This window comes from Parambassis ranga, chromosome 6 (assembly GCF_900634625.1).
Source record: "Parambassis ranga chromosome 6, fParRan2.1, whole genome shotgun sequence".
Lineage (NCBI taxonomy): Eukaryota > Metazoa > Chordata > Actinopteri > Ambassidae > Parambassis > Parambassis ranga.
The window spans coordinates 12,080,099-12,091,347 of record NC_041027.1 but is presented as its reverse complement, the minus strand read 5'-3'; the positions used below and the strand labels follow the sequence as shown (position 1 = coordinate 12,091,347).

Here is an 11,249-nt window from a genome sequence, read left to right as displayed (position 1 = left end):
ATTGTAGCAGAAAGTAGTGGTTATTTGCTAGGCAACAACATACACACGATGAAAACAAACCTGCATTCTCTATAGCGATCACATTAAGTGTGATTTCTTGTAGTGGAAATCTGGCACCAAAGGCCAACCGGCAGTGAAAATTAACACTTTACTTACCGTAGAAGCCTGTGGACATCTTTGTCACATTAGATATATTATGTCTCCAGAGACAACTTAAACTTACAGTCAAGTTTTTAAAAAAAAAAGTACAAAATGAGATCAATTTAAAATGGTTGTTTTCCTCACAATCATTCCTCAGACAGCCTGTAAAAGGACTTTGTCTGGAAGAATCAAGCAATCAATGTAAAAACGTCGAGTGCAGCCTCCTTACCCCTCTAACAATCAAACCACCACGGTCTACTGCGTGTGCTTAAAAATCCAAGCTCAGTTTAATGACTTGTATTTTTTTTATATATATATATTTATATATATATATATATATATATTTATATATTATTCCTACAAATACATGGTTTTCAGCACTTTGAAAAACGTTCACTTTTCTCAGTAAACCAAGAAATCTAGAAATATCCTACAGTGAAAAAAGAAAGACAAAGACAAACCAAAAAAAAAAAAAAAAATATCACAAAAACATGAAAATAACAAGTCAATGAAATTAAAACCAACATCCTGTACAAACACTATGGCCCAATAATTTAAGAAAATAGTGTCTCTAAACGTTCATATTGCTTTGTACCTCCACTGACCAGGTCCACCCTGTGCAACAGCAGGCAGTTCAGGTGGCAGCCCACAGAGGGCGCCAAATCCCCGGTGCTGATGTCGCTTTTTAGAGGTTATGCAGCCGGCAGAGGCGTGCAGGTGTAGCAGAGGAGAATTGTCCCGTTGTTTTTCCGTGTGTTCTCTTCTCCTCCGGTTGTTTTGGCAGTAACAATACAAAGACGAGGAATGGTCACACTACTACAGTACTGCACTCCTTATGAAACCAAGGATTTAGTGTTTGTTGTAGTTTTACCATTATTACTTTCTACAGCATTATTACTAGAACTATCACCATCACAGATACACAGAGTGCATCGTGTGTTTGTGTGTGCGGAGGGTTCGTTTGGCTGTGTGTGTGTGTGTGTGTGTGTGTGTGTATCTGTGAGTTTGAAGTCAGTGTTCAGTGCTCAGAGCTTGTCTTCTCAAAAGAGAAACTGGGAAGAGTCAATAGCTTGGGGTTGGTGTTGGGGTTCGGCGAACCTCCGTCCTGTCCTGAACCCTCTCCAACTCCCAGGTCAAAGGAGTCCTTGGAGTCACTAGAGGGCGCTCTCCTCCTCAGACAGGTGTCCCGGCTGGGCAAAGGAGGCGGCACCCCGAACCCTCCCAGCGCCATACCGCCCAGGCCAGGGTAGAGGCCAGACTGAGGCTCCAGTCCATCGGGGGGGTCCACGGATATGCAGGGTGGGCTCATCTTTTTCTTGCGGCGAGGAGAGGGTAGCGAGGTCTGGGTGGGGATCTGGCTGTGGATCTGCAGGCTATCAGCCTGAGAAACAAAGCCGGAGGAGGTGGAGGTGGTGCTGCGCTGGGGGCTGGAGTCCACCGAGGAGCACACTTCTACAGAGTGACGCCGCGGGTCGTCCAACCAGGAGTAAGGGCGGGGGCGGGGCAAGAGGGCGCTCCGGCCTTGCGTGTCAGCGCTGTGGAACCGCTTCAGCTGCCTCAAACACGGATTCCGACTTTCCTGGCAGCCTGTGTAGCTGCTGTAACCCTCGGTCCCACCACTGCTGCTGTCCTCCGCCATGATGTCATCACTGCCAGCCAACCCCACGCAGGTAATGAGGGACACTTCCTGATCCTCTGAGGCCTCCTCCTGTTGGTGCGGCCTGGCTGGTAAGGGTGGAGGAGGTGAGGAGGAAGAGGAGGAGGAAGGGAAGTAGGAGGAGAGGCAGTGCTGGGTGTGCACGCTGCTGGGGCGTGAGGGTTTAGGGGAGGCGCCTGGCGTGGCGGGGACCAGGCAGAGGGCAGGCTGCGGATGATGATGTTGATGATGATGGTGATTATGGGAGTGGGGGGAGGGAGAGTTGGAGCAGGAGGAGGAGTGGGATGGAGATAGAGGGAGGCCCAGCGAGGCCACATTCACAAGTCCTTCACTGCTCTCCCCTCCGTCTGAACAAAGGGCCTCCTGAGAATCAGTAGACACTGCAACCTGGAGAAAGAGGGCATGGAGGGGAGATATGGGGGAGGGAGAGGAGATGGAGGTAAATGTGCAGTGAGAGGAAGGCAGGAGATGACGAAGGAAGCCAAGGATCAGAGAGGATGAGAGGGAGGGAGGGAGGGAGGGTGAGGGGGGGACACTAGTTATTGAGAGGTTATGAAGATGAGAAGCAGCAGTTTGGGTCGAAGTTCACAGTCTGGCCAGTGTCCTCACAGTCCTCATTGTGTACAGAATGGAAACATCCTGCTGTGGTTTATGATCTTCCAGATCTTGACTGGTCAAGATAAAGTTCAGGAAACAACATCTGACTCATTGTGCATCTCCACCCATACACCTCCAGTACTCAACAGTTACTGTTGTTCCCTCACTTGGATGTTTAATGGATTCATCTGCTAACGTTTCTATGTACTCTCTTTAAATACGCATCTGTTTACATACCTTTGTAACACAAGTAATGACTCCTCTAATAATTAAAGACAAACTTACTCAAGGAAGTTTGCAGTTTTTTCATGTAGGAGCTATTTTCCAGTAAACTACACCCCACGCAGCAGGCAGTAAGCATCCACCCATGACGCTGGGGCCCCTGTTTATGACAGCGTGACTGAATGTAAACATCAATGCCGTCCCTCGAGGGCGAGCTGTATTGTTGCTCAAATGTGGATGCATGCAGCCAATGCTATGTGCATGCAGCTGGACCACATGTGGTCAAAAATCTGTAAGGTACTATTAGTAGTCATGGCCATGTTTTATCCCTGATGGTAAAAATCATTTGACTTGATCGGTTTGATGCATCCTGCCTTTTGCAGAGTGATACATTATTAAAATTAACAGTTGTGTCGCAAGAGTATAAGGCTACAAAATGACAAATACCAGCTTTTACCCATTGACTGTATGTAAAGATAGACGACATGACAGCTTCCCAAAAGTGAGGCCAAACATCTTGATTGCCCCCTGGTGGCTGGCAGCAGTATAGTTTATCAAGCCTGCTTAGTAATAGATGGGACATGGATCCAGGAAGAACTAAAAATAGTAATCAAATTAATTTATATCAAAACGGCAACAATGCTGCTTCACCTTTAAAGCTCTACTACACAGACAGATCCAAGATTTTTTTTTCAACATGGCAGCACCTGTAAGGAAGATATTTTGGCCTCGCTTTTGTACAATAGGTGTAGGCAGCCATGTCATCTCTATTTATACAGTCTATGGTTTTTACAAAGTTCTTACTAGAATAAAGAGCTTTCGAGCCGACTCTAAATTGGCCATAAGTGTGATTAGATCCTAGCCGCCCCATGACCCTGCAGCAGTACAGGACAAAGTGGATGGGTGGAACATTTGAGCCATATTTCTATGTCAACACATCAGATCCAAGACATCCATGGAGGTGTACCCTGTTTTTTTTCTAGTAGTTTTCTCTAATAGGACATAAAGACTGATTGACCACTGGTGAACTTTGAGCCAGACCTCATGACCCTCTGACCTTTGACCATTGACACGGCACCCTGTCAAACTTCAGCTTTCAACAGAATTTACAACCAAATTCTAATCAGTTCCCTACCCACATCTACAGGGTGTGAGGCCAACAGACAGAGGGTAAACATAACATGTAGCTACAGTAGGAGAGGAAGGGTTAGTAAAGCATGATGGCTGCTAAAAATGTCCTCATGCCTTTTTTTTCTCATCCCTCAAATTAATAGTACTTGAATTTAATTGTGTCAATTAGAATAAATCTGTGGAGATGAGGAAACATTGATGCATGAGTGTAAGGAGGGCACACTGCTCTGAGAAGTGTTTGGATTTTATGGGTTTCCCTGCATGAGCCTGAACGGTGTGACCACAGAGACACCTAGTGGCTAAAGATATCACAGCCAGGTCAGGCCCATCACCAGCCACAGCAATGCAAACCAAACTGGAACAATATGAAAAAAATGATCACCCTGTAAAAGTACAAACAAAAAGTGCTGTAATCTAGGTCACAACTATCAAGCACTAATCTAGACGATACAAAATTCTCTGCTTGCGCTATCATTATGGTGCTGCAAGTACAAAATGGCCAAATGCATATGGACAGCACTTTTTTGTAGCAATCCCCTGAGTTGTATAGTTTGTAATACATTAAGTGCACTGCATTGTGGGTCAATCTCTGAGCCACATCACATCTGCAACTGCTCAACTGCATGACCAGCAGAGCAATGTTACATCCAGTCACTCAGAGGAGAGGTTCTCACAGGCACAGCTGCCTGTTAAGAGAGTTCTGTGGCTGATGGTTAGCAGTAAACAGACGTCTGGGTGAATGAAAGACAAAGAGGGTAACAGAAGGGAATCTGTGTGTGTGTTTGTGTGGGAGTCAGTCTGTCTGTCTGTCTGTCTGTCTCTCTGACAATGAACATGGAAGTCCAGTGTTTCTGAAAGGCCCGTTTGGTAGCTAAAGTCTGCTGTTTCAGAAACAGGAGTATCTGTGTTTGAGCAGTAGCTCAGGGTCGGGCGGCTTTTGGGCCCAACTGAGCTGAGGTCAAAGAGTGACAGATACCATGTGGAATAAAATAAAAATAAAATGAGTCAGCAGTTAATAATTAAACAGGAAGAAAGGGGAAAGAGAAAGAGGAAAGACAGTGGAATTATTCAGAACATGCAGTGTGGGAAGCTTTAAACCAATGACTCTCTGATGGAGTGTTAGAACCACTCTTAGGAAAAAGACTGCAAGTTGTTGGATTATTTATTACTTCCCCATAAAAAAAATCAAATTTTCTTGATAGGTCCCTTATCATTTTATATAATTTATATTCATTTGAAAAGGCAGAATATTAGAGCATAAAGTTGCAACCTCCAGGAAGTGATGTCATTGGTGTGAAAGGCAGACCTGTCTAGGCTTAAAACAAAGCATATCTTTAACTTTTTAACATTTAACAAACTCTATATATCATTTTTTTATTTATTTATTTTACCCAGAGTGGCTTTAAAACTCTCCTACAAGCAAGTTTAAAGTTTAGCTTTTTGCCTCTCTAGAGAGTGTGTACAAACAGAAAACTACTGACACATTTGTCATCACATACGGCCACGATATGACCGGGTACCAGAGTGCAGGGTTTAGTTACCTGTCTGCGGAGCGTGCGGCTGAATGTGTGTGTGCATCTGGGAGGCGGCTGTCGTGGTATACTCTCAGAGTCTGAGTGGCTGTGGGGGCTGATGGGTCTGAAGAGGTCTGTGGGAACAGTGAGCTGCTGGGAAAAGTCCTCGGGCTGTGATCGCACTGAGCCTCTGGAGCCTGCACAGAAAGTACAGCCAGTTTAAGTACAAAGGGGACAACCTGCTGCTTCCTGACCTGCATTATATAAAATAAATATTACCTGATTGGGCCCTGTGAGTGCCCAATATGTGCCGGGGCCCCTGTGACTGTGCTAGAAGCTGTGCTGAACCAGGAGACGATGGACTGAAGGGCTGCATGGGGAAGAACATGTAGCTGTCGTTGGGTAGGGAGTGTGTGCGTCCAACTGTGGGCTTTCTGACACTCAGCAGGTTGTCCTTTACTGGCTCATCGGGGTCGAGCTGCTCCGGCTGGGGAAGCAGAGATGAGAGTCACAGTCCTGTAAGTCTAGAAGAGCTGGGGCCACTCTTGATCTCAGGCATTCCCACACTCATTCACAGCAATACACCACGTGAACAAAGAGGCAGTGATCATCTGCATACACAGAAAACAGATTTGGCTGGCACAGAGCTGCCACAGATCACAGGAACGGTTCCAATTCTTTTTAAAGTTTTTACCGCCTCCGTCATGTGAGTTTATGTAACGCCTGCTCCGTGATTGTGTGTCAGCTAGGGCAGTGTCCTGCAGCCTGAACCATCACAGAACCAGTTCGCATTCATCACAGAGCTGCTAGAGCTCCAACACACTTTTACAACCCCGTTGCAAACCAGAGAAGACTGAAGAACTACAACAGCAGAGGACAGAAGACGAGACGTGGACTCACACGGAAAGCACGAAGGAAAGAGACAGAAAACAGAGGAAGAGAAGAAGAAGAAGGGAAAGAGGTTACAGAGAGGAGAGAACTGGAAACTGGCAGGTGAGGAGGCGCACTAGTCTACTGGACTGGACTGGACTGGACTGGACTGGACTGGACTGGAGAGTAACAGACACCAGGCTGGAAAGGAGGTGGAATGAGAAAGAATTTTGGCAAGCACATAGTTAGATTCACCAAGGTCTTTCAAAACCACTTGCGCTCTGCACTGTGTACTGGTACAGCGACAGTCCCTGGGCCTGATGTGCAGCGTGGGCCAAGGTTACAGTGACCCCTCTCTGGGGGAGCCGTGTGATCATTAATGAGCCAAGAGGTGGTTAATTATGCAGCCACATGACATTCAATTCATTTTCAATGTAATGACATGAGCCCTGTGGGACAGGAGGATGTGTAGAATAATAGAATTGAGCATTACTGTGATCACTGCATGGTTATTTAGCACCTAATTAGTTTGTTTTCATGCATGCCACGTACACTTTGTCCAACTGTGTCCCAATATACAAACTGACATTTTTTCCTAAACGTCTGTGGAGACATTCATTACTCTGAAAAAACAGATCTTATAGTCCTATTAAAGTCGCTTACTTGCTTTTGTTTAAATAAATGTGGGCTGGGTTATTATGGGACACTTTATCTTCAATATGCATTGTTGTCTTTGTAAAGATTCTGATCAATACTAGCATGGCCACCACTGTTCATATTGATTTTACATTTAATCCCAGATCAATAGGGTGGTGACACAACATAATGTGCCTGCAAACAGCTAGGAAAAAAAAGCTTTTCCTCTGCTTTTCCTCTTAAAAAAGAGATGCCACAATGTTTTAAACCTCATGAACAACTTAGAAAATAAAAAGGAAATGATGGCACAGCTGCAAATTAATCATTTAGCCAGCTTCCCCCTGCTATCCATATTCTGTTAAGCTCCAGTGTGTGAGTGCAGTGGGAGGACAAGTGGCTTTGGAAGTATCCTGGGGAAAAATAAGACAGTACAGTACAAGCTACTGCAGAGGAGGAGGAGGAGGAGGCAGAGAGGGATGGAGAAAGAGAAAGACAGGAACTGTCAGTACATTGCATTCCAGACTGGTTAGAAAGAAGGGGTTAATATCGTCGGGGGCCGAGTCGTCTGTCAGAGCTAGGGACCAGGATTTCTCAGAGGCCAGAGACAGAGCTTCCATCTCCGCTAGAGGGATCTAGGCAGGAAGAGACAACCACTGGTGAGCAGAGAAAACAAACGTGCACCAACACACAGAGAAGAGAAGGAAGTTACACACAGATAAAAAACTTGCAGCTAACAGAGAAATACATGTTTGAAATAACAGACATCAAAGTGTGAAGCACAAAAAAACAGGCGAAAAAAGACTGAATCTCACCCTTTAATCTGTCATTTTTAGGGAAAAGACACTTTTACAGTACATTGGAGGCTAAATGCTAAAAGCTAATTTATGTGCCAAGATGGGTGAATTAGCAGAAACCAAACCACTGTGATCTGAGTGACTCCACTGCAGAGTTTGGTTTCAGTCTTGGAGCATTTCTAGCTCTTGCTGTATATTTAGCTTTACACTGGCTTTAACAGGGGAAATGCTTTCTGACAGGCAAATGGCCCGTCCGTGCATCGAGGGACGGCGTTTGAAACTCAACGGAAAACATTTCTGTTAACCTATCAGAGGGAGAGAGAGAGGCGGCCTATACCGCGTCTAACCCTGACATCTCCAACCCATTTAAAGCTTTTGGAAGAAGGGGGCTTTTTGCGACGCTAATGTAATTGTGCACAATTTGTCTTCAAATGAGAAAAAGAGGCACCCACATGCACTGTTCAGTAATCCATAGCGTATTGATCGGGACATTTCTTTGTGTAAGAATGTGATCTTCTGGCCTCAGGTGAGTGTGAGCTGTGATGCACAAACACACACAAATATTGACTTGTGTAAGGAAGGAGGGTGGGGGGGGGGCAGAGCTGCACAGAGGCTGCTGAAACAGACCAAAAACCTGCCAAGCATGAATAAGGAATCAGTGAATGAGGGGATGAGATCATAGCTGAGGCGGGATATGACGCACTGCACTGTGGTGGGCAGCGGCGCTGGTTAGAAAGGGAAAAATATTCAACGTGGAGGAATGCCAGTGCAAAAAAATGGTAATGGCTGTAGGGCTGCAGGATGTAACAAACAGCACTGTGCCTGATGAATTATGAAAAGTCCTGCTTGTTTTGTTTGCTTACTTTAAAAGTCAAGGCATTAAGGTTGTTAAAGATGTGTCCATCTTTAAGACATTTAGTCTGGTACTGAGTCATAAAATTTTATTTTCATTAAAACAAACAAAGATTGCCAAACCAGCTGCTTTCAATTAAAATCTATTGGTTCAAGAGTCGACATAGCTCACCTCTATATTTGTGGAGTCTTAATTAAAGGATCAGCTCACCCAACTTAAACAATTACAACAGTTTACCTTTGTTGTATTGTGGCATGTGGTGACTACACAAAGAGCCACTCAGAGGCACTGACACTCAGATTGTACTGTAAACACAGTACTGACTTCATTGTGATTGCTTTTCTGTCTTTCTTCAGGCATTACAATAGCATTACAGCCAATGACTCAGATAGCTGTAGCAGGCCGGCTAGCTTCGACCAATCAGAATGCTACTTGTTGCTGTTACACACCTGTTAACTGCTGCCCGTGATGCTGACGTGCATGTTTAGGTGAGGACTCTACATTAGCTCTAGGTGTGTGACTGGTTGTTTGCCTCTCTATGGTATGGCCTCTCTGGTCATCCAGACATTGATGTTGTAACTGTGCATATGTGTTCATCTACACTCTGTTTCCATTAAGGTGAATGGACAGCGTTAAAAAACTTGACTGCTAAGTGGGTGACCTGATCCTTTAAAGACTACAAGAGGACTGTATGATTTTAGATTTTTTCAAGATTTCCTCTTGCAGCCCTACATGTTGCAGAGAAAAAAAAAGATCCACTGCACATATGACATGGAAGAAGTGAGTGGTCAGCGGCGTCGCTGGTGGTTATTGACCTTCTTGTCGGTGCTGTGCTTGCTGGGCTTGGGGGGCAGCGCGTAGTAGTGGCAGATAGAGCCAGACAGGTTGTCCATCAAACTTAATTCACCCTCCATTGAGCCCTGGATGACCAGGGAGACCGAGTCAAACAGCGCTCTCCGCTGGACAAACTTGGATAATGCCAAGAGGAGAGAGAAAGACAGAGAGAGAGAGAGCAGAGAAGGAAACAGAAGAATTTGTAGAAAAAAAAAACACAAGGACAGATAAGAAAGACACAGAGATAACATGAATAAATGAGGAAAGAAGAATGGATCACAGAGAAAAGAAGGAAGGAAAAAAGACAAATCCATCAGGTAGAAACAACACATATAAAAACACCAATGACAAAAACATTCAAAGAAAGAGAACTACGCTTACACCGTTTCACTGAATGACTCCTAACAAAGCTGAATATGCCCAATAAGAGCTCAGATGTGTTACCATTCCAACCCACACGGGGGCACTACAGCACTGCTGCAGAGCCAGACCTCCACAGAGATTGTGGCTTAACCGCTCATGTTTTTGGAAATGTGGCGGAGGAAGATGGATAACATCTTAGTGGGGGAAACATAACGACAGTGAGACCTCTGCTTCCTATCCCCAAAAGTTTCCCGCTGTCTGGAAATAGCTGTCCAAGTGAACAACAAGACCCAGCGGCCCAGCTTTCCCATGGCACTGTGACCTGTCTATGACTGGCATGTCCTCTACTGGGACCAGCCACACGCACACAGTCAGAAATGCACACAAAAAACAAGGCCACACAGAATACTACGTCTGCACACGGTTACATTTTCTGGAGGCTCTCGTGTACATGTTGGTATTAAAGCATGTGTGATGTATAGAAAATATTTTTAACTTAGAAATATGATGGAAAAATATTTTTAACTTAGAAATATGATGGAAAAATATAAACGCAGCCACATACAGTTTGAAATAATGCCAGATCGTCTAGAGAATACAACCTAAAATAGCCATGTCTGCCTTTGTTTATTTACCCACAGACCGCACTGTTATTACACTGAGACGGTGAAGAGCAGGAAGGAATCAGTTGGCATTGCTCAGTGTGAGCCGGAGGATTAACGAACGGCTTGGACTGAAGTCAGAACGAATGACCCGAGACCTACGGGTCATCGTAGCCTTGCCACCAGCGGGAAGTGACCTCAGAGCATCTGTCAAATCTTGCAGGGCGTGACTAATCAGATCTATTATTGTTACTTTTGTTTGCAATAATTTGACATACAACCAGACAATGAGGTGTTTATATGTGGATATAAAGTCACACACATGACATGAGGTTATGGAAGCATCCAGAGGTCAGTTACGTGACTGCCTGAGGAGGGCAGCGCCACCCATCACTCACACGTTGCCCATATTTGGACTTATTTGCTAGAAAGATGGTGACAGAAAGAGCCTGGCCATCTTTATTTACAGTAAAATCTGTGCTAAGCATGCCTCATGAGGGAAAATCCACACACTTACCTCCAGGCCTGAGGGCGGCTCTGCACTGACGTTCACAGAGTCTCTGGTTATATCAGCAGTGGGTGAGTCCATAGGACCTTCCCTTTCCTGCTCCATGTCCCCTCCCCCAGTGGACCTCCAAGGGGAACCCCCAGAGCTTGACCTGTCCATGCCCAGAGCCAAAGGGTTGAGCTGGGGGGACCTTGCTGCCATGTCCCCAGCGTCCATTTGGCGCTCCAGTTCCAACTCTGCCTCTAGGTCCGCCTCCTCCTTGGCTTCCTTGTTGCTCTCCTCCAGGTGCTTCATGAGAACCGCAATGACCACATTGACCAGGACGAACTGAGCGGTCAAGACGAAGGAGACGAAGTAGATGGGAGAAACCACAGTGTTGTAGCAAGGGGTGTCCTGGGCACAGTCCCTTAGCGTGTCCTGGAAAAACCATGAAAATATGTCCTCAGTGGATTGGCCAAAGCTTTAGCAGCATTCAGGTTCAATAAAGTGAATGAGGACTTCAAAATGGAAGGCAGCCAAATTAGCAG

At 45.4% G+C, this 11,249-nt stretch overlaps 1 protein-coding gene across 4 annotated transcripts in view; it reads right to left on the bottom strand.

The window, feature by feature from the left end:
* Positions 1-673: 673 nt before the first annotated feature.
* Positions 674-11,249, bottom strand: part of cacna1g (calcium channel, voltage-dependent, T type, alpha 1G subunit) — a 118,419-nt gene continuing 107,843 nt past the window's right edge. For 3 of the 4 annotated variants that reach the window (XM_028407797.1, XM_028407796.1, XM_028407795.1), the window contains exons 31-34: positions 10,732-11,139; positions 5,542-5,749; positions 5,290-5,459; positions 674-2,185 (exon numbers count right to left, since the gene is read on the bottom strand). In XM_028407797.1, the coding sequence (XP_028263598.1) occupies positions 1,160-2,185; positions 5,290-5,459; positions 5,542-5,749; positions 10,732-11,139 (1,812 nt within the window). In that variant the 3' untranslated portion in view covers positions 674-1,159. Of the gene's footprint in view, positions 2,186-4,533; positions 4,701-5,289; positions 5,460-5,541; positions 5,750-10,731; positions 11,140-11,249 lie in introns of those variants that run through there. The other variant, XM_028407798.1, reaches the window with a different exon arrangement.